Below are 24,467 nucleotides of genomic sequence, written 5' to 3'. Positions count from 1 at the left end.
ACGCCAGGCTAATTTTTTGTATTTTTAGTAGAGACAGGGTTTCACCATGTTAGCCAGGATGGTCTCGATCTCGTGACCTTGTGATCCTCCCACCTCGGCCTCCCAAAGTGCTGGGATTATAGGTGTGAGCCACCGCGCCCGGCCAAAATTTTTTTTTTTTTTTTTTTTTTTTTTTTTTTTTTTTTGAGACGGAGTCTCGCTGGTCTCCCAGGCTGGAGTGCAGTGGCGTGATCTCGGCTCACTGCAAGCTCTGCCTCCCGGGTTCATGCCATTCTCCCGCCTCAGCCTCCCAAGTAGCTGGGACTACAGGCGCCCGCCACCACGCCCTGCTAGTTTTTTGTATTTTTAGTAGAGACGGGGTTTCACCATGTTAGCCAGGATAGTCTCGATCTCCTGACCTCGTGATCCACCCGCCTCGGCCTCCCAAAGTGCTGGGATTACAGGCCTGAGCCACCGCGCCCGGCCAAAAATTATTTCTTAATAGTGGCTATTCCTTGAACTTTCATCCCATTTTTCTCTTCTTTTACTGCCAAATTTCTCACAAAATCGGCCTTCACTCATTATCTACCTTGACTTGCCACCTATTCATCCCTCACCCTTAAAACATGGAGCACATCCATCTATATAACCACAATAAAATCATACCCTCTAAAGTCCACAGTGTCATCCTCACCACCAAAAACTATTAATTTTCTCAGTTTTCATCTTCCTTGACCTCCTTTCGGCATTTGGCCCTGTAGACCAACCTCTCCAGCTTGAAATGTTCTTTTCCTTTCGCCGTCTTGACATATACCACACTGTCTTTTTACTTCCACCTCTGGGATCTCTTCTGCTGTCTTTCCAACCTATATTCCTATCTACTCTACCAATAAAATTGCAACCCAAGTGATAATCTTGGGCTGTCTGCTACTTATGATCTTGAAGGAAAACACTTTTTCATTCCATTATTCAATGCTCCACAGAATTCCTAAATCCACATCTCTAGCCATGATCTCCTGTCTCAGCTTCAACTTAATATTTCCTACTGGATATTTCCAAATGGATGTCTGAAACTCATCGTGTCTGGAGCAGAGCTTACCTTTTCCTTCAAAGTTAAGTCATCCCTTCTCTCAACTTCCCCACATACGTCAATGATACCATCATTTTCTCAGTGACTCAGGTTTGAAATCTTGAGTCATTCTTGACTGTTCCCTCTCCTTGCATAGTTGGCCAGTTACCAAACTCTTATCAATCCTGCCTTTGCAAATTCTCTCAAGTCTCTCCTCCTATCCCTTTCCCACTGCCACGACTGTAGCTCAGACTCATCATTTATCTCCTATGCATTTCCAATAGTTTTGAAACTAGTTCTTCTCCTTTGTCTTCCTTTTCCTTTTAATACATTGAACAGTTTCATTGGGAATATTACTCTTTCAAAAATAGTTTGTTGCATGTATCATTTCCTTACTAAAAACTCTTCGGTTAGATTCCTATGATCTATAGGATGAAAGTTACATATCTTAACCTGGCATTTAATATCCTCCACTATCTGTTTCTTACTTCTTTTCATTCTTCAAAAAAATTTTTTTGAGATGGGAACTTGCTCTGTCACCCAGGCTGGAGTGCAGTAGCGTGATCTCAGCTTACTGCAGCCTCAACCTCTTGGGGTCAAGTGATCCTCCCACCTCAGCCTCCCAAGCTGCTGGGACTACAGGCATGCACCACCACAACCAGCTAATACTTATTTCTATTCTTTTTTTTTTTTTTTTTTTTTTTGAGACGGAGTCTCGCTCTGTCGCCCAGGCTGGAGTGTAGTGGCCAGATCTCAGCTCACTGCAAGCTCCGCCTCCCGGGTTTACGCCATTCTCCGGCCTCAGCCTCCCGAGTAGCTGGGACTACAGGCGCCCGCCACCTCGCCCGGCTAAGTTTTTGTATTTTTTAGTAGAGACGGGGTTTCACCGTGTCAGCCAGGATGGTCTCGATCTCCTGACCTCGTGATCCACCCGTCTCGGCCTCCCAAAGTGCTGGGATTACAGGCTTGAGCCACCGCGCCCAGCCTACTTATTTCTATTCTTACCTTACACAAACTCTCTTCTCCAGCTAATTTTCCAGTTGCTCCCAAATATGACATACCCTTAGAGCTGACACTTGCACATTCCAGAGGACTCTATTCACAGAGAATATAATGTGAACAGTGTCCCCTAGAGTAGTGTGGTGACTGTACTTTATTCCCATGTTCACTTTGGTGCCTTTGTTCCTTTTTTTTTTTTTTTTGAGATGGAGTCTCACTCTGTTGCCCAGACTGAAGAGCAGTGGCAAGATCTCAGCTCACTGTGACCTCCACCTCTCAGATTCAAGCGATTCTCCTGCCTCAGCCTCCAGAGTAGCTAGCTAATTTTTGTGTTTATTTTGTTTTTTGTTTTTTGGTAGAGACAGGGTTTCACTATGTTGGCTAGGCTGGTCTCAAACGCCTCACCTCAGGTGATCTGCCCACCTCAGCCTCCCAAAGTGCTGAGATTACAGGCATGAGCCACCAGGCCTGGCTGCTGTCTTTGGTCTTGGTCTTTTCCCTGTAGATTACTTGCCCCTCACCTCCGCCCTAACTCTTCCTTCAAGGCCCAACTCAAGTTCTACCAGCTCCATGAACTCGCCACCAACTGCCCCAGCCATTGATAATCACCCCCTCCTCTTGATTCCTAGATTAGTGGTCTGTACAAATGGTGACCATATAATTTATCATCCAGATTATAATGTTTGCTAGTTAAAAGGGTCACAATTACTCTGAAACCACAGGTGTGAAGTGGGACTGTCCAGGACAAGCTGGGCCATATGGTCAACCTACTTATATATTACCCATTTGGCACTTGGTATGTGTTTTTGTTTGTTAAAATATATGTATGTATTTAAATGCATATATCTAATCTCCTCAAGATAGTAAGTCATCTGAGTATAAATTATGTATTCTCTCTGTGTGTTCTCCTGGTGCCTGGCCAGCATCTTACACATAATATACACTAAAAATTGTTTGTTCATCATGATGATGCCTTTACTCTGTTATTTAGGAATGAAACATGGGTTAGGAGTAAAGTTTCAAAATCAGAAAATTCACTACCCAATTTTCCTTCTGGCAAAAAGACAAAAACCTCTATGTCCCCAGAAACAGATAGTGAAATCAAAAAATGTCCTCAAGATTTTGCTGAGGACTGGGTTGAGGCCTCTGGCTCAAGGCTCTGCCCTGTTGCCTTGTTGCTGAATAATGTGATTCGTCTATATCTTGACGCATCCTCTTCGCATTGCTTTGTCACACAGCAGAAAGATGACAGCCCCAACCGGAGGACTTACAGAAATCAAATCAAAATAAAATTACATCCAAGAAAATGCTGTGGTGGCTAACTCACCTGAAACCAAATATTTGGAAGTTTTGACTTGCTTGACTTATTTTGCTTAATTAACAGCTGGCCCCAGTTCAGCATTATCCCTGCTCAACTGCCAGCAACTAAAGAAAGAGAAGGAAGAAGATCTAAAAACCAAAAAAAAAAAGACAGTGATCATGAGAGCGAATGCTCTGAAAATGAACTAGAACACAAACTGAAAAATGAAAGACATGTAGGTAAGAGATAATTAGGACAGAATCATCTCTCAGGAGTAAATACTTAACAAAATAATACAACAAAAGAGTAGCAGGTCAGAATCACATGGGGGTATGAGTTGATGTTGAAAAGCCCCAGAAAGGAACACCATTTTGCTTAAACTACTGACAGTTTGGGCCTTCCTAAAATTCCTCCTACCAAATAGGTGACGACTAGCAGCATTCATTGATTTGCACGTGGATGATATAAGGAAGGATGTTTCCCTTTGACTACTCCTCAAAAATTCGGTTCTTGGAGAGATTTCACCTCTCAATATTTGGTCTAGCATTTTTGCTTGTATCTGCAAGAGTCTCTGAGCCCCTCATAACATCGGTAGTCTTAATACACACAATAATCTGTCTAGAGATTCTCTAAATATTCTTGAGTTTGATAAAGAGTTTCTTAGAACCTGGGCAATGTGACGAGACCCCGTCTCTACTAAAAACAACAACAACAACAACAAAAATTAGCCAGGCAAAGTGATGCACTCCTGTAATTCCAGCTACTCAGGAGGCTGAGGCTGGAGAATGGCTTGAAGCCAGGAAGCAGAAGTTGCAGTGTGCCGAGATCACGCCACTGCACTCCAGTTTGGGCAACAGTGAGAGAACATCACACACAAACACATATACACACATACACACACACACACACACACAGCTCCTTAGAAAAGATAAAAGATGGCTAGGCGCGGTGGCTCACGCCTGTAATCCTAGCACTTTGTGAGGCCGAGGCAGGTGGATCACCTGAGGTCAGGAGTTCGAGACCAGCCTGGCCAACATGGCGAAACCCCGTCTCTACTAAAAATACAAAAATTAGCTGGGCATGGTGGCCCGTGCCTATAATTCCAGCTATTTGGGAGGCTGAGGCAGGAGAATCGCTTGAACCTGGAAGGCAGAGGTTGCAATGAGCTGAGATCGCACCACTGCACTCCAGCCTGGGCAAAAGAGTGAAACTCCATCTCAAAAAAGAAAATATAAAAGATGACTCTTAACACTTTCTTCTACTTATGATCCTTTAATACCTGGACCTATCTGGAATTATTGAATATATTGACCTCTTGTAGTTTCCTAGTTCTTCCTTTGGTTTTTTTTAACTTGAATGAAGTCATCACCTGCCTTGGAAGACTGAAGTCAGGAATAGGCAACTTTAATAGTAGATGTGCCACGAAAGTGTATTTTCTATGTCATTTGTCCTATCATTCCACTTCCTTTTCCCTTTATCTCTCATTCCCTTCTTTCTACTTGTGATTTTCTTTTACCCTTTCCCTCTACTCCCAATCTTTCCTCGAGTATAGAGCCCTTGGTGGCAAGTGGGGTCAAACAGTGTTGATTTAAGCATTGATCTTAGATGTGGAGGAGTATGTTAAGTGACCTCTTTGGGATTCTCAGGGGATTCTCTGGGATTATCAGGGGTTGCCATTAATTACCACCCCTTGATTACCACCCCTTGATTACTAGCCACTTATTCTTCCATCTTTATTAGGGCTATTGGAATCATCTTCATCATCATAGCTAACATTTATGAAATACTTAATACCTATGTCACACCCTGTGTTATGTGGATTCTCTCCTTTAATTCTCACAACAACTCCATGAGGGAGGTGCATTCCCATTTTGCAAATGAGGGAAAGGGAACAGAGAAGTTATACCTTTCCCACAATGTTTCATCATGTCTAATAAGTGACAGAGCTGGACTGTGAGTCCACATTTGTATGTCTCCATACCACCACTTTGGTAGAAAATGTGATCCTGGTATATGGTAGGAAGAAATTGAGCAATTTAAAATCCATTACTCAACCTTCACAAGTGCTGGGCTGAGGCATAACTATGAAGCCAACATCCCCTGACTAAAGGGTCAAAACTTTATCCTCTTCATAAAAGGATGTGAGATTACTTAGATCTATGAACCTCCCCTATACACCACCCCTTTCAAACTTGTTTCTCAGCATTTCTGCATTTTTGCACATGTTGTTCCTTGTGTCGGGGGAACACCCTGCCCAACATTCTCTAATGTCTAAGCTTAAAGAGGCTGAGGATGGAGCGACACTTCTGGAAAATCATTGCTGAGACTGTGTCCCCTCCTCTCTCTGGCCTCTCCCAGGCTGCCCTTTATCTGGGCCCCAGGAGCATCCCGAAGAGCAGTTATTACACTGTATTGTGATCACTGGTTTTTCTTGCCTTGCCCCCTGATTGTGAAAGGTGGGCATAAGGCACATACCCCAAACATTATATGAGTGAAATTGAATTCCTGAGCTTTAATATCATCATATTACTTCTTCCAGGTATATTTACATTTTGAGCACCATTCTTAATTTTGAAATGAAACACTCTCTGATGTAGGCACCTTGCCCGTAGAAGAGTCACTACCTTCCTTCAGCCCAAGTCGACAAAAACCATTATGTATGTATGTATGTATGTATGTATGTATGTATGTATGTATGCATTTAGAGGCAAGGTCTCTGTTGTCCAGGCTGGAGTGCAACGGTACAATCAAAGCTCACTGCAGTCTCGACCTCCAAGGCTCAAGTGATCCTCCCACCTCAGCCTCCCAAGTAGCTGGGGTTACAGGCACATGCCCCCACACCCACTGCCCAGCTAATTTTTGTATTTTTTGTAGGGACAGGGTCTTGCCATGTTGCCCAGGCTGGTCCTGAACTTCTGAGCTCAAGCAATCCTCCTGCCTTGGCCTCCCAAAGTGCTGGGATTATAGGCATGAGCCATCACACCTGGCTGGATCCAATTATTTATAAAAGAGATACATAAAGTAGTGTATAGAACCAATTGAAGGCTGGGTGTGATGGCTAACTCCTGTAATCCCAACACTTTGGGAGGCTGAGGCAGGTGGATCACCTGAGGTCAGGAGTTCAAGACCAGCCTGACCAACATGGTGAAACCCCATCTCTACTAAATATAAAAAATTATCTGGGTGTGGTGGCACATGCCTGTAATCCTAGCTACTTGGGAGGCTGAGGCAGGAGAATCGCTTGAACTTGGGAAGCAGAGGCTGCAGTGAGCCGAGATTCCACCATTGCACTCCAGCCTGGGCAACAAGTGTGAAACTCCATCTCAAAAAAATAATAATAATAAAATTAAAAAAAAAAAAACAATTGAAGTCAGGAAGCTGTTGCTAAACTTCCAGGAATGAAGTAGCAAACTGCTAAGTTTATAGGTCACTTCCTAGAGTGCAAGGAGGTGTTAAATTGGATGATATTAGGGCACGTCCTTCTCCTTGTTGAGTCATCCACGTCTTAGGCAGAATCTTCCCTCGAGTGCGAACAGGATGAAGACATGATTTAACAACTTAATTATTGGTAATTTATTGGGGAAAAAAGGCTATTATTTTCTAAACAAAACTCTCCTAATTTTTGTTTGTTTGTTTTCTTTCTCAAATTTCAAAACCATTGAAAGCAAAGACCTGGAGTGAACAGAGCAAAATCCAAATCTGACAAGTGGAATGGTAGCTGCCTTTGGCTATGGAATTTGGAGTAAGGTGGTGGGAAGGGTGTAACTGTGTGTTCAGCTTCTGAAATCAATCAAAAAATACTTACTGAGCACTTATGTGTCAGGTATAATGCTAAATCCTGGGAAACAAGCATGATTCTCAAGTTTGCAGTCAAGAGCTGACTGTGCATAGTATAATAGGGGAATTAATAAACTGTTATTGTAGGTACTTGGAAAGGGATACTAATATCCAGTGTTTATGGAAGAGGTGATGTTTGAGCCATGTCTGAGAACCTGAATATGAATTCAACAAGGAGAGAAAGGGCTATTCTGGGCAGAAGGAGCAGCACACAAAAAGTTAGAAAGAAGACTTTGATGTGGTGAGGGCCATGAGGAACTGGTGAGGCTAGAAACAGGAAATGTGGGATGACAGCAGGAAGGGAGGTAGGGAGCAGCAGGACATGGGCCTACAGAAGTAGAGTGGGCCAACTTTTAAAAAGCTATGGGTGCTGTAGGAAGGAATTTGGTTTTTATCCTGAGGGCAATAGGGAATCATGGAGCTTTTAAAGCAGTGACATAATGAGATTTATGATAACTGTCACATTTTTGGCGCTGTCTACTGTAGTTGCTTAATAATATACCTCAGTTCTCTCAAACCTTGCTATGCACTTTCTCATTAGTTCTTTTTTTGAGACGGAGCCTCGCTCTCTCGCCCAGGCTGGAGCGATGACACGATGTTGGCTCACTGCTACTTACACCTCCCAGGTTCAAGTGATTCTCCTGCCTCAGCCTCCCAAGTAGCTGGGATTACAGGTGCATGCCACCAACGCCCAGCTAAATTTTTGTATTTTTAGTAGAGATGGGGTTTCACCATGTTGGCCAGGCTGGTCTCCATCTCTTGACCTCAAGTGATCTGCCAGCCTTGGCCTCTCAAAGCGTTGGGATTACAGGTGTGAGCCACCAAGCCTGGCCCTCTCATTAGTTCTCAAAGAAGATATTGTAAAGAGAAAAAAGTACAAAGAACTAGAAGAGTTGGGAATCTGTGATTAGGTAGAGCCCAAAGTAGCACTTACAAGGAAGGCTCCCTTTCTCTTTGTACCTTGAGGTAACTTTCCAAATCCACTTCCTGGAGGAGCCTGGCCTTTCTCCTTCTCCATCTCCCATGGTTTCCCTCCCTAACACGACCCTTTTACCACAGCATCCTCTCCAACACAACATGCTCACTCAGTTTTTCTAGTTACACACAAATCGCCTTGTACAAATTTGTTAAAGTACACTGTCTCATATTATCCACTTCAGCAGACACACATTCACATGTCGGTCAGTTTGAGTTATTGCAAGTCCTCTTCCTTAATTTATTATCCTCCCTTCTACCACCTAAGGCTTAAGGCCAGAGTTACTTTCCTTAAAACCCTTAAGTCATATGTAGAAACACATATATTGAAAACATTTGTGTATCATTTTATGAAGCAAGCCTGTGAGGTAGGTATATTTATTACTGTCATTATTTTACAGATGAGAAAATTGAAGACCAGCCAATAAGAAACTTGTTTAGGGTCCTTGAGTGATTAAGTTACAATGAGGACTGAAATCTAATATTTTAACTTTAAACCACCATGTTATTTTCCAAATATTCCTCGCAGTTTCTATGTACCCCTTCTCCATTCCAAGTCAAAACTACTCTTTTCAACACTACCCAAGATTTTTGATTTCTGTGGATTTTGTGCCTGGCTTACCTTGAAGTAAACCCTCCATCTGCTAGCCATTCTCCAGGACAAAACAGAAGTCTGTTGACTTCCCTTTCTTCACTTCCACAGTTTCTCTAAAATTCCAAACTCCTTCACCTCTCAGAGTCCATATGGGTGGAAAAGAATAAAAGTCTGCTCTAAGCCTTACTATATCCTTGAGGCACACATTGGGGGAAAAAACCCACAATAAAATATCTGAAACCCAATTGCATTTTGATTATTAAATTCCTTTTGGCTAGTTGTGGTGGCTTATGTCTATAATCCCAGCATTGTGGGAGGCCAAGGCAGGAGGATTGCTTGAGCCCAGGAGTTCGAGACCAGCCTGGGCAACACAGTGAGACTCATCTCTATATACATACATACATAAAATATTTTAAAATCCACTCCAATCCATGCAAGATTTGAGAGATAATATTTCCCTAGAAGCTACAATTTAAGAGATTTCAACATATATGGTGAAAACTTTATATGGAAATAGTCTGTATTTGAAAAAAAGTGAGGAGAGCGAAAAAAACAGAATCAGAGGGAAATAATGGCTATTCCCTTGCTTTTAAGTGTCATATGTTTGAAAAAATGGACATGTTATTTGCAAATTGATGTTTAGTGACTAGCAATAAACTTGAAATACTAGAATATGTTATAAGCCTTAATCCTAGGTAGTCTTAAGAAAATGAATCTCTTTTAACTATCATCTTTTGAACCTGTATTCACATTGGTTTTTAAGATTTTTTATTTTTCGTTTATTTTTTGAGACCAAAGTCTCGCACTGTCGCCCAGGCTGGAGTGCAGTGGCGTGATCTCGGCTCACTGCAAGCTCAGCCGCCCAGGTTCACGCCATTCTCCTGCCTCAGCCTCCCGAGTAACGGGATTACAGGCGCCCGCCACCACACCCGGTTAATTTTTTGTATTTTTATTAGAAATGGGGTTTCACCGTGTTAGTCAAGATGATCTTGATCTCCTGACCTCGTGATCTGCCCGCCTCGGCCTCCCAAAGTGCTGGGATTACAGGCGTGAGCCACTGCGCCCGGCCGGTTTTTAAGATATTTTAAGTTATATTTCTTCCTCTTTGTTTTTCAGAGCTACTTCTTATTTGGGGGCTACTTTTTAAAATTGAAGTGTAATTCACAAAGGGCTGCATTTTTTGATAAGTCTTCTTATAAATATTGCTGAATGTTTTGCTCTAATCTTCTAAGCAGGGCCATTTTTTTTTTTGGAGTCACTTCTAAAGTCATGTGGTCATTAACTTTGGAGACTATTTTGGATATGAGTGCTGATACAAATTAATATCCAAGTAGACCTCACTGCATGTCACTCTATGAATGTTGACAACGGAAGCAATACGTTGCCCGTAGTACACTGACTTCTGGACTGAAAAGCTGAGGAAGAAATTCCATTTTCTTTTTTGCATACATCAGAAAAACAACTACTCTGTCCAGTTCCCTGACTGACCTTAGCAGATGAAGTGAACAGATAGTGTTAATTCAGATTGAAGAAATTATATGAATCTTAGTGTGTGTGGATTTACAATCTACATGCAATATTCCTTAAATCAGATATTTACAGTTTCACATGGGTACACAGGCTCCTTCGCACCCATTTCCATATCCATTGGTTACTGAACTTTCTAAACTGGCACTGAAGTATTACAACAATTTTTTCTGCACCAATTTTATAAACTTAAGCAGTGTAATGCCTGTTTTTTTCCTAAGGCAAACCAAAGGTAATTTTCTCAAGTTTCTGCTGCCTTCTTTAGCAGAATTTGATGGAGGATCTTTTATACATTTGTAATAGATAAAAAATAAACCAGACTGCAAATCATTTTTGAAATCTTAAACCACGTACCAAGTTTTTTATTCAAATTGTGCAGGGTAAGTTTAAACTTAAATTGCATTCCATTAGCCAATATGAGTGTACTTCTGTAAGAATAGTTATGTTGAAATAAAGTTTTAAAAAGCAATAAATAAATAAATAAATGTGTTTGAAAGGCTTCAGTTTATCATCTGAATAGGGAAGTAGCCTGAAATTGAGCAGGAGAACCCTAAAGGGAAGAAAGTCTAACTCTCCCACTGAACTAAGAAGAAAACCTGCTGACCCTGAACTTCTAGGAATGCTTTCATACCTGTCCGCAGCCAGGCTCACCTGTGTTCACTGTGTTAACCCAGAAATGCTGCTAATTCGTTCATACCAGGCAGGTGACATCAGGTGACGACAACCACAGACTCTTATTTCACACTTTCCCTGAAACAACGGAAAGAATGACCTATACCTTCCCAAGCAGACAAGCTTCTGCTCGGAGATGAGCTTCCTCTACTCCATCTGTGAAACTGGTCTGAGGGCCGGGCGCAGTGGCTCACGCCTGTAATCCCAGCACTTTGGGAGGCCGAGGCGGGTGGATCACAAGGTCAGGAGTTCAAGACCAGCCTGGCCAAGATGGTGAAACCCTGTCTCTACTAAAAATAAAAAATTAGCCGGGCATGGTGGCATGCGCCTGTAGTCCCAGCTATTCAGGAGGCAGAGGCGGGAGAATCCCTTGAACCTGGGAGGCGGAGGTTGTAGTGAGCCGAAATCATGCCACTGCACTCTAGCCTGGGCGATAGAGCAAGACTCCATCTCAAAAAGAAAGAAAAAAAGAAAAAAAAGAAATAGGTCTGAGGATACTACCATAAAGGCTGGGGCACTTTTTTGCTCCTTTCAACAAAAGATGAAAAGAATAGATATGATCAGCATTTTGTCCTCCTTTCAGCCTCTTGGCTTAAGACATCATATGGCAAAAGAAAAAATAGGAAGAAGGTGTTAAAAGGAGAGTCAAACTGCACTCCTTAGGGAAAACTTTCATCTTGCCACAGGGATGTGGTTTAGCACATGTAATTGAGCCAGCAATTAGGGCCATTTTAACATTTAGATTTTCTTTAATAAATTCCTTTTACAAGAGATGATCTCATATGTAAACTGCAACATGGTTTGTTTGATGTACATCATGGACATCACATATTTATTAAGGACCCATAGGGGCACCCATATTGCCCCAGAGAAAATTCTATTAGAAGATAAAATTGATTCTGCAAATGTTATATTATATAGTTACCTATAAGAGAAAAGATTTTTTTTTTGTTTATTGTTTTTCTTATGTTACATCACTACTTGTTCATTTTATTCAGGTGCTAATCTTCTTCTGCTTTGTAGCCTCTATTTTCCTTTCTCCCATCTGTCAACCTCAGATACTTTTATATTCCCATTACCACAATCACACTTTAATTTCTGGTCCTCTCTACCTCTTCCACTGAGTCTCACTTCCTGCCTCTCTCCTCTGAATGTCGCTAGATTTAAATGGAGAACTTCACTGGATAGACAGCCCTGAGCTCTTGAGCTTTTGTGACCATGAATATGATGACCTTTTTTTTTTTTAAATCTTGCTTATTTTAATGACACGTTATAACTCTGGGAAGGTAAAAAAATTTCATAAATATGTAGATTGTCTTTCACGCTTTAGAATATGAAATCAATTCATGCTAATGGGTGTAATCTTTGAGATCTATGACTGTAGTATAATTTTTCATTAATTTATTTTTGTCGTGTATAGTCTCAGTGATGAGGCAGAAAGCTACACATCTCCCCCTTGTGGTTCCTGCTAGCGTCTGTCTTTGGCATGTCCATTTTTTTCCCCCAGTTCCAATAAGTCCCAATAAAATGCAGCTAAAATAATCTTCTTTTTTATTTATTTAGTTTTTAGGGACAGGGTCTCGCTGTGTTGCCCAGGCAGGGGTGCAGTGGCATGATCATAGCTCATCACGCCTCAAACTCCTAGGCTCAAGAGATCTTCCCGTCTCAGCCTCCTGAATAGCTAGGACTGCAGGTGCACACCACCACACTGGGTTAATTTTTAAATTTTTTGATGTCATCACTATGTTGCCCAAGCTGGTCTTGAACTCCTGGCTTCAAGTTATCCTCCTGCCTTGGCCTCCCAAAGTGTTGGGATTACAGGTGTGAGCCACCACACCCAGCCTAAAATAATTTTAAACCACAACTCTGACAACACTCTCCTGCTCAAACCTTCAGTGGCTCCTTACCACATGCAGAATAAAATCCAAACTCCTTGTGGTCCACCTGAAATTTCTATACAAAACAAAACAAAACTCTGCTTTTTGAAATTCTATACATGTTTTAAGGCCCAAATTCCTCTTTCGTAATCCTCCACCTGGGCATAGTCTCACCATTTTGTGTTCTAATACCCCAATCTGCCAGTAATTATTAGTATTTGTGCTCATTTTATCTCTCAGACTAAATCGTGAGTATCTGGGGAGTAAGAAAGGATTAAAAGTCAGTATTAGCCTTTAAAAACAGAGAAAGCATTTAAAAATGGACGAAGAGAGAGAATTGGGCCAGGTGCAGTGGCTCATGCCTATAATCCCAGCACTTCGGGAGGCTGAGGCGGGTGTATCACTTGAGACCAGGAGTTCGAGACCACCCTGGCCAACATGGTGAAACCCCATCTCTACTAAAACTACAAAAAATCAGCTGGTTGTGGTGGTGTGCCCCTGTAGTCCCAGGTACTCGGGAGGCTGAGGCATTAGAATCACTTGAACCCGGGAGGCAGAGGCTGCAGTGAGCCGAGACTGTGCCAGTTCACTCCAGCCTAGGTGACAGAGTGAGACTCTGCCTTAAAAGAGAGAAAAAAAGAATAGACTAGCCCTGTCCAATAGGAATATGAGAGTTACATGTGTAATTTTTAATTTTCTAGTAGCCACATTTAAAAAAGCAAATGAAATTAATTTAATAATACATTTTTATTTAACCCAGTATGTCAAAAATTATTTCAGCATTATCATATAAATTTATTAATGAGATTTTTATATTTTTTACTACTAAATCTTCCAAATCTAGTGTGCAGAATGTACTTACAGCACAATCTCAGTTCAAACTTGCTGTATTTAAAGTGCTTCATAGTCATAAGTGGCTAGCGCTACTGTATTAGAAAGAAATTGAGCCAAGGATAGCAACAGAGTCTTAGCGCTGGCTGACTACTGAGTAGTTTTACCATAGACAAGACCTTTAACCACTCACTTCTGTGGTTTCCTTATCTGAAAAGAGGAGGCATATTTTTCTTACCAACCACATAGGGTTGTAATAGCATAAAATCAGAAACTGAAATGAGGACACTTTTGAAAGGTTGAAAATGTCATACAAATGGGAGGCATTATAATTATTCTAAGAATAAAGTAAACTCTGATGGCTGTAGTTCATGCAGTGTTTCTTAGCACACCTGTGATTTTTAGTAACTGTTGCAGGTACTTACTAGAAGTTGAAATACTGAAGGTTACAATTTCAGTGCTTCTGTGGAAAAATAATTCCCATATTAGCAAGCCCAGTTAAACTAGTGTGCTTTGAAATGGTTATTAATCTCTTCTTTAAGGAATCTGGATCCCAGAGTCTCCCATGCTCCCCAATCTTTCTTCACTGACATGACAGCAATAAAGCAGGGCTGAGGGAGGATGTTGATGTTCCCATTGGAGTAGAGAAGTGTGATGAAGACACATTGTTCAGAAGCAAAAACAAACTTCGGAGATTCGTATGCAAGTTAATTAGATGGTTGCGAATAAATAAGATGCTTTCAACACAGAGAGAAAGGATGAGGCGGGGCGCCAATCACAAGCATTTTGAGATCCACAGGATTGGGAAATGATGCAGGAACAACTGACCTGGTCATTTGTCTATTTAACTAGTTCTTGCCCGCCACTGAGGTGCTTCTGTGACACCTGAGAGAGATAGAAATACGGTACCCGTTGCTATGTCCTCCAGAGGACTTCGGAATGGCCAATTATGACTAATATTTTAAGTGTTCTTTGAAGAGATTTTCTGCAGCACTCTGGGTGTCTCTTCCCAAACACTTCAGTTACTGTTTATTCACCTGCTGAGATCTATCTAGTCTCTTATTCATTCTCATTGCCTTAAGAAATGGTACAGAAAGGTATTTATTAACATTTCAGATTTGTATATGTGGTAGCGAGAAATAATTCCCTTTCTTGTGTGTTGTGATTTTCCTTTCTTATCAGCCTAAGCTCAGGAAGGTGTCTATGAGAACTTCGCTCAGCCCAAGATCCACCTTCCCTTCCCGTCACATCTGTCAGTGCACACGATTTCTTCCTCTTTCTCGGAAGGAGTTCTGAAGCCCCACCCTTTGCCGACGCAAGGTGCCAAGGAGACTGTGCCCTGCCTTGACAACAGTTGCTAAGGGGCAGAGACTTCGGCTCGGTTCCCTAGACGGAATATCCAGGAGTCGAGTAGTTGGGCGCATGCGGCAACCATATCTCAGCTCTCGCGAGATTTCGTCTTCCCGGAAGCGTTGGAGGGCGTTCCATGTTGACCTCGTCGCGATGTGTGGCGACTGTGTGGAGAAGGAATATCCCAACCGGGTGAGCGACTGGGCGCTCCCTTGGCCCGCGGCCGGCCCCCGAGGTGTCTCACACCCCAGGCTGGCCTTCCCAGAGAGGCCGTTCGCGGGGCGGACTTGGCCGCACTGCCCGTCCCGGTGACCCGGTAGCGGTATTTAGGCACACGGGGGATGGCCTGTGGCGGTCAGCGCCTCTGGTCCCCGCCCTGGCGGCTGACCTCAGCTGTCGTGGCCGTTCTCTTGAGCTCCAGGGAGCAACAGAGGAACCCCACCACCGCCACAAACCCGGTCGACAACCGAGGGACTCCCTCACCCCCACTACCGGTATCATCCTCAAGCTCGATTTGATGAAGTTCAATTTTCTTACCGAATTCTAGCGCTGGAGGGGACCTCTGAGGTCATGTGTTCTAACACTTTTGCGGATGAAGAAACCAGTGCCCAGAGAGGGGAAATCACTTGCTGAAGTTTACATTCTGGATGAGAGCCAGGACTAGAATTTAGGTTTCCTGCCTGTTACTACCTTTTAAATCTCAGTTACTTTCAGGTTCAAAGCTTGTCTATTCTCATTTATTCAAGGCATCCTTGTTGAACATTTATATATGTGTAGTTAGATTACTTTGCTAGGCCAGAAAGGAATTATTTCTCCTCTCTTTGAGACAGCGTCCCACTGTTGCCCAGGCTGGTCTCAGATTCCTGGGATCAAACTATCCTCCCGCCTTGGCCTCCGAAAATGCTGGGATTAATGGCATGAGCCACCGCGCCCAGCTGGATTCTTTATTTCAGAGAAGAAATTAAAAGGCAGCTTTGGTGCTGCCTAACAGCTTACAGTTTTGGGAAGTATGTGACTAACAAAAATGAGTACCTCAGTTCAGAAATGCTATTCAAGTTTAGGGAAAGAGGAGGGCAATAGGAGATAGTGCTGTTCTCCCCTGAGAAAAGGTGGACATCATCTAAGGCTTGAAGGGCAGTTGTGATTAGGGTAGAAAAGAAGGTGAGGAGCTGGAGGATGGGGGACAATTACAGGAATGGAATTTGTGCATTGGTTGGGAGGGAGAAAATCTCTGTAGTTGCTTATGTCTTAGTATCTTATGGGTAATACTTAGGCTTTTGAGTAGCTTGTATAGCAGTATGAATTCTCATGGTACAACTACTTTGAAAAAACGGGTGAGCCTTATAAAACACAGAAATGACCCAGCGATTCCCATTCTAGAAAAATGCATGTGTATATGCTTCTGAAGACCTATAAATAAGAGTGTTCATAACAGCATTATTTTTGTAGTAGATTGGAAAAGTAACTGTGATATGTTCATTAGAATGGAACACCATTAATGAATGAGGAATGGAAATGAATGAATTAGAGCAGTAGTTCTCTACCAGGAGTGATTTTTGCCTGTTAGACATTTGGCAATATCCGGAGACGTTTTTTGGTTGTCAAAAGGTGAAGTACTACTGACTTCTAATGGGTGGTGCAAGGGATGCCCCTTAACATCCTGCAATACATGGGACAGCCACTACAACAAAGTGTCACTCCCAATGTCAATATAGTGCGGAGGTTGAGAAATCCTGAATTATAGTCATGAAACCAAACTAGAATTACCAGCAACCTGAAGTCTTACAAATAGTGTTGATGAAAGAACACATAAAGTATAATTCAAAAAGAAGCAAACCAAAATATATTATTTAAGGATGTACCTGGGTGGTAAAACCGTAAGGAAAGCGCACAATTACTGTTAAGTCGAGATAGTGGTTACTCCTAAGGGATTAGGGTGTGATCAAGAAGGGTCACATGAGAAAAAGTCTTCCGGGGTACAAGCAGTGTTTTATTTCTTGATTTGGGTGGTGGTTCTATAGATGTTCGCTTTATAATTATTTCTTATTCTCTACATTTATGTTTCATGTACTTTACTGTGTACTCGTTCGTTTTTTTAAAGTTTAAAAAGATTTTTATGAAACCGGTAATAAACATGGGATATTATAAGACCATGAGGGAGAAGTTTGCAGTAGAGAATATTAAAGAGAGTAGGTTGGATTCTTAAGAGTGCAGTTATTGTAAAACTTAAAAGTCATATTGAGAAGTTTAGAGTTTACATGTTAGGCATTGGGCAACCATCAAAATTTTAGTAGAGAAATGATTCTGAAATCTGTTATTTAGGAAAATGAATCTTATGGCTGAATGTTGAAATGGTGGAATAGAGGGTGTGTAAAGAGAGAACTCCACAGAGCGTTTCAGGAGCCATGGCAACAGTAGTGTAGGCATGAGATAATGAAGACCTTATTTCAAAGAAAGAATTAGGCCAGGCGCAGTGCTCACACCTATAATCCCAGTACTTTGGAAGGCCAAGGCAGGTGGATCGCTTGAGCCCAGGAATTTGGGACCAGTCTCAAACATGGCAAAACCCTGTCTCTACAAAAAAATACAAATAGGCTGGGCACATTGGCTCATGCCTGTAATCCCAGTACTTTGGAAGGCCAGGGCCGGCAGATCACCTGAGGTCAGGAGTTCGAGACCAGCTTGGCCAACATGGCGAAACCCTGTCTCTACTAAAAATATGAAAATTAACTGGGTGTGGTGGCACACACCTGTAATCCAGCTACTTGGGAGGTTGAGACAGGAGAATCACTTGAACCCGGGAGGCAGAGGTTGCAGTGAGCCGAGATCACGCCACTGCACTCCACCCTGGGCGACAAGAGCAAAACTCTGTCTCCAAAAAAAAAACACACAAAAATACCCCACAAGTATTAGCCAGGCATCGTGGCATGCACCTGTAGTCCTAGCTACTTGGAGGCTGAGGCAGGAGGTTGCAGTGAGCCATGATCATGCCACTGCACTCCAACCTGGGCAATAGAGCGAGACCCTGTTAAAAAGAAAAAAAAAAAAAGAATTAACAAGATTCAACCAGTTTAATGTAGAAGAGAATAAGGGGAGACCTGTACATGATCACATGATCTCAGGGTTTTCAGTCTAGGCAACTGGGATGTTGGAAGTATCATTACAGAAATTGGAGGCATATGGGAAGAAAAAACAAAATTGGGGACAAATGGTCAAATTGTTATTAATATCATGCTTCACCTGAGGTTGAGAATATCTGAAGGGTCAAGTGAATATATAAGACTGCAGTTTGGGTACAGCTACATAGATAGACAAGTCAGTCAACAAAATAGGATTTGTTCTCTAAAGAAAAAAATTTAGAGAATCAAGGACTGAGCTCCAAAGACTAAATTAACTTCAGAAATGAAAATAAAGAAAGTATAAGGAAGAATAGTAGAAAAAGGGATTGAGGTGATTGGAAAACCAGGAGAGTGCCTTTCAAAGGCACTTTTCTCTGATTTTATTCTGTTCTAAAATAATTAAAAGACTGTCATGAAGAAGAATTAAACTTTTCTTTGGAATTTTAGAAGGCAGATTTAGAAATAATTCGTGGGTGGATGTTATGGGTCTTAGACTTTGAATCAGAATAAAGAACATTCTGACATTTCAAAATGGAATGAGTAACTCTTAAAGGAATTAAGCTCTCTTCCTATTGTTCAGTAGAGACTAACTGACCATTTGGAATGTCAAGGATCCTTCCAACTCTGGGGTTCTTTGAAGTCATGACCTATTTTTAAGTGCAGTAGGAGCAGAAGCCCACTGCTTTTGCTCAGCTTTGCAGAAGCTTAGCAAAGGGAAGGGTAATAAGATGGTGGGCCGGGCGTGGTGGCTCACGCCCATAATCCTAACACTTTGGGAAGCCAAGGCACAAGGATGGCTTGAACCAGGAGTTTGAGACCAGCCTGGGCAACATAGTGAGACCCCATCCTTACTAAAAATAAAAATTAAAAAACATTAGCCAGGCGTGGTGGTGTGTGTCTATAGTTCCACCTACTTGGGAAGAGGCTAAGGCAGGAGGATTCCCTCAACCCAGGAGTTCGAGGCTCCAGTGAGCTAAGATCACACCACTGCACTCAGGCCTGGGCAACAGAGCAAAACCCTGTCTACTTAAAACAAAACAAAAAAAATCATTTGTTGGGAAGCTGTAAGTGTAGAATGAGTAAGTAATAGTTAATTATTTATCTTTGATTACATAAAGTTGTTTGGAGTTTTGTCATTTATTTTTACAGACTAGGAATATACAGTACTGAATTCTTAATGGGGCTCTGGCCTACTTGCTTATAATGTTAACACTGAGAATTTGAATTCAAACATGAGTCAAGTTGGAAATGAACCATACTAATGTTTTGAACCCAAATGTTTTTTAACTCAACTGCGAACCACATTTTTTTTTCCTTCAGGAAAGCATTTAGCAAACCGGTCGGAACTAAACTCTACTACATTTTCTAAAATTACTGAACAGGCACAAAATTGTAATAAAATATTTTTCATATCAAACTGGAAATGAAACTTCATATATTTTAATTTCAGCTTTAAATTTTGTTAGTAATGCAACAGGAATACAGAAATACATTATTAATCAGTGGGGAAAAATCAGCGTTAGTGATACGTTTAAGTTTAAAATTACATGTTTTATATTTGTCGTTTAAAACTAAGCTGCCAAATTTCATATACTCAAGTTGTTGCTTAGTAGATAACATTAAACCAGATTTAATTAAATGCTGAATAATATATAATTAGCAAAAGAGTTGTAAAATGTTACTCTGCATCTTAAAATTTATAGTTATATGTGCCTGTATTTAAAAAGTATACTCTTCAATCAATTACCTAACTTTCCACTTAAGCCAATGGAAAAACGGGCCGGGTATGGTGGCTCATGCCTGTAATCCCAGGACTTTCGGAGGCCGAGGCTTGCAGATCACTTGAGGTCAAGAGTTTGAGACCAGCCTGGCCAATATGGTGAAACCCGGTCTCTACCAAACAATGCAAAAATTAGCTTGGCATGGTTTTGTGCGCCTGTAATCCCAGCTACTTGGGAGGCTGAGGTGAGACAATCACTTGAACCCAGGAGGCAGAGGTTGCAGTGAGCCGAGATTGTGCCACAACACTCCAGCCTGGGTGACAGAGTGAGACCCTGCCTCAAAAAAAAAAAAAGAAAAGGAAAGAAAAAGACAATGGAAAAAAAGAGCAAACTGAACCCAAAGCAAGCAGAAGGAAGAAAATAATAAGGATCAGAGTAGAAAATACTGAGAGAATACAATAGAGAAAATCAATGAAATAAAAAGTTGGTTCTTTAATAAAAACCATATTTTCCATTTTTAAACATTCCCTGGCAAAATATATACATTAGCAGAACTCCAAACAACTTTATGTAATCAAAGATAAATAATTAACTATTACTTATTCTATACCTGTAACTTGTATCATCTGAAATAATTTGCTGGAAAAAAATTAATCCAGTCTTTATCAGAATAATTAGAGCTTTCTCGTAAGATTTTATAACATACTCTCACATTAATTATCCTCATAGTTTTCAGCCATTTCTTCTTGCACACTTGTATACCTTTACAAATCCTTAACCAGGATTTATCTGAATCAAATTTTCTAAGGGTACTTAACATGTCGACTTTTTTCCCTTTCTTCTTGAAGTTGTTATGGTCTACTGTTATTATTGTGGAATTGATTTGAATTGCATTCTTTTTCCACCTGTTATGGGAGCCAGAAAACCTTACCTGAATAATGTGTGCTTTAGTTTACTTTCCCAAATTTGGATGTTAGTAGTCTTGCCTTACCTAGTAAAAGAGCTATGCCTCACTGATGAAGGTTACTCTTGCTGCTTTCAAATGACCAGGGCTCTTAAAGACAGTCCCATCCGCTTCTTATATACTGTACTTGTATTTTGCCATTTGAAGCATTTACTTCCCAGAGAACAGATACATAGATACTTCTCCTCCTTCAGTGTTTCCTTAGAGTCACATTCTGCCTACTTACACGGTCAGATTACAGCGGCTAGGCCACATTGTGCAAGGAACCTGTGTCTGGATGCAGTCCAGTTCAGAGTTATATTTATTTGAAATTGACATTTGGATCTTTTTAAAAACTGTTTTGCTTTCCTTAATTTTTTGGAGTCCTTGGCAGTCAGCTTTTATAGATTCAAGGGAGTCCCAATTCAAACTCCAGTAGACTTTTTTGTAAAGTGTGTAAACTGATGTTAAAATTTACATGAAACTGAAAAGAACCAAGAATAGCCAGTTTATAGGATGTAAACTATCTGATTTAAAGACTTACTATAAAACTGTAGTAATCAAGAGAGTTTGATATTAGTGGGAAGGTAGATATATATATCAAGGGAACAGAATAGTCAAAGCAGACCCACATATATGTGGTCATTGACTTTTTTCTACAAAAGCACCATTGTAATTCAGTGGGGGAAAAGATAGTCTTCAACAAATCTTGCCAAAACAACTGGAAATCCATATGGAACTAAATAAACCTTGATCGTTACCTCATATATAAAATTATTTCAAAATGGATTATAAACCTAAACCTATAAACTAAAACTGTAAAACTTCTAGAAAAAAACATAAGAAACTTTTTGCAACCCTGGGATAAGCAGAGATGTTTTAGTAGAAAAGAAGAAAAGTAGAAGAGAAATTATAAAAGAAAAAATGATAAATTGGACTTTATGAAAATCAAAACTTGTTTGATCATCAGAAGAAACCATTAAAAAAGGCAAATCAGTGATGGAGAAAATATATTTGGGAAAAAAACTTGTCTCTAAGGTATATAAAGGACGCTTATAACTCAAAATAAACAATCTAACTTTTTGAAAATGGGCAAAAGACTTGAATAGACACTCCATAAAAGAAGATACATGAATAAGCACCATGAAAAGATACTCAACATCATTAGCCATCAAGGAAACAAAAGTTGAAACTACAATGAGATACCACTTTACATCACTGGAAAGGCTAAAATAAAAAGCAATACCTAGTATTAATGTAGATATAGAGCAACTGGAACTACACGTTGCTGGCAAGAATGTAAACTGGAAAACCATGTGGCAGTTTCTTGTGAAGTTAAATATACCATGTTTTTACCATATTAGCAATTCCACTTCTACATATTTACCCGAGGGAAGGGAAGACATATGTCCATCCAAGACTTGCACATGAATCTCCATACTGCTTTATTCATAATAGCCCCGAATGGAAACAACCCAAATGTCTACCAAGAGCTGAATCCTACAGGGGATACTACTTGGCAATGAAAAGCAACAAACTACCAGTACCTAGAACAACAGGGATGATGAACATAGGCATTATATCGAGCAAGGGAAATTGGATGCAGGAGTATACTGATTCTGTTTATATAAAATTCTAGAACGTGCAAGACTGTGGAAATAGAAATCAGATCAGTGGGTGTCTGGGGTGGGATGGAGGTTAGAGATAGACTGAAAAGCACGAAGGAACTTCTTGGGTGGATAGAAATGTTTTATACCTTCACTAGGGTAGTGGTTACATGGGTATATACATTGGTTAAAAGTCATTAACCTATGTGTACCCTTAAAGTGTGTGAATTTTATTGTATGTAAATTGTACTTCTGTAGATTTTATTTAAAAAAAAAAAATCAAACCATTCGCTCTTAATAACTGGAAATGTATACTTTAATCCTAAGGCCCTTTTCCCTTTTAGTAGTTAAGGCAGTGCACCTGTGATTTAATAACTCTAAACTGTGTAGTAATGTCTTGATTTTTCCCACCAGATTTAATCTCTAACTCATACATAGAAGGGAGAGATTCCTCCATGTATAGAAGGGAGAGATTAATTCTCCCACCAGAGTTCATCTCTTCCTCAATACACGGAAGGGAGACATTCCTCAATACATAGAAGGGAGAGATTAATTCTGGTGCTTGGAATCCAGAAAGACTTCCTAGTGGCATTATTTATGGTGAATCTTAATTTTGCTGATGCTTCTTAAAATTCCTTGAAGATAGGAACGTATTTGGCTCATCTTTGAATCCTCTATTGTGCTTTGCACAATACCAGACATACAGATGCACTGGAGAAACGTTGATTTGAGTGATTTTTTGTCACGTTACTTAAAAATACTCTTACGTTTGTTGCTGAGAAATGGGATTGGACTAGATTATTTATAAAGTGACTTTTAATTCTTAACAAGTATTAGTAAGCCTTTAGCAAAGACTTGCTTTGGGTTGCGGACGGTGGTTCACAACTGTAATCCCAATACTTGAGAGGCTGAGGTGGGAAGATCGTTTGAGCCCAGGAGTTTGAGACCAGCCTGGGCAACATAGCAAGACCCCATCTAAATTACCAAAAAAAAAAAAAAAAAGTCTTCCCTTGAGCCAGGAGCATAAGTTATTTAGAATTTCTTTTTTAAAAACTTTTTTTGAAAATTTGTATAGTTTCTTAGTAAAGATGTAAAACCCGTTCTCTCTTAAATGCAGATGTGTCAGTCTTACGAAATGAAGAACTTAAGCTTCTGTTCCTCAGTCACGTGTATTCTTAAGGACTGACATCTATAGAGCTGGGAGTTTACTTTTGTTTGTTCATTTTGTATTATGATCAAGGATCAAAACTATTTGAACAAACAACTAAACATCATAGTATGTAAGATCATCTTTATCATTGACTCAGTTTCTGTTTTGATTGAATTTAATTCTAGTTTTGGTATGCCTCGTTTAATATTGTTGGCTATTAAATTTTTCTAATTTTCTATTTTCTTATTTTATATTAAGGTTTCCTTAAGATGTTTCCAGATATCTATTTGCAGTTTGTCCTCCCTTTTCAACATATGGCAGTCCTCAGAGACTTAAGGGTCTAACACTGTGCTTTAGTTGCCTTTTTTTTTTTTTTTTTTTTAACATGAGTAACATTTCTTTAGGAAAGCTGGTAATTTCAAAAATTATTTGGTATATGACCTAGAAGGAAATGCTGTCCATTTTTTCGTTTTGTTTTGCCTTTAGAGATTTCAAGTCTATTAATCATCTCACTAAAGATTTTGAAATGTAAAGAAATTAAATTCCTGTTTCTGATATTTTAGGGTAACACCTGCCTGGAGAATGGATCTTTTTTGCTGAACTTTACAGGCTGTGCAGTGTGCAGTAAGCGGGATTTTATGCTGATCACAAACAAATCCTTGAAAGAAGAAGATGGAGAAGAAATAGTTACCTATGATCGTAAGTAGACTTTTCTTTATTTTTTTAACCTAAGTGTGTTAGCAGGTGTCAGCTTTTGGAAGTTGATATGTTACGCAAAATATTCTGAGGCCTATTTCTTTATTGTATCGTGCACATAGTTACAAGTTAGGTTTTTAAGAGGAAAATGTCATTAACACCTCATTTATCTGGGATCATCAAAGAGTCTATGTAAATGAGTTTTGCAGATAACTAGAGC

At 40.4% G+C, this 24,467-nt stretch overlaps 1 protein-coding gene across 12 annotated transcripts in view; it reads left to right on the top strand.

Annotated features, from left to right (window-relative positions):
- The first annotated feature begins 15,042 nt into the window (after nucleotides 1-15,042).
- Nucleotides 15,043-24,467, top strand: part of LOC105473703 (churchill domain containing 1) — a 27,374-nt gene continuing 17,949 nt past the window's right edge. For 3 of the 12 annotated variants that reach the window (XM_011727648.2, XM_071100009.1, XM_011727647.2), the window contains exons 1-2: nucleotides 15,048-15,203; nucleotides 24,115-24,250. In XM_011727648.2, coding sequence (XP_011725950.1) covers nucleotides 15,084-15,203; nucleotides 24,115-24,250 — 256 coding nt within the window. In that variant the 5' untranslated portion in view covers nucleotides 15,048-15,083. The other 9 variants (XM_071100010.1, XM_071100006.1, XR_982401.3 and 6 more) reach the window with 7 other exon arrangements.

This window comes from Macaca nemestrina, chromosome 7 (assembly GCF_043159975.1).
Source record: "Macaca nemestrina isolate mMacNem1 chromosome 7, mMacNem.hap1, whole genome shotgun sequence".
Lineage (NCBI taxonomy): Eukaryota > Metazoa > Chordata > Mammalia > Primates > Cercopithecidae > Macaca > Macaca nemestrina.
The sequence above is the reverse complement of the archived record's forward strand: the minus strand, read 5'-3'. Positions and strand labels throughout refer to the sequence as shown.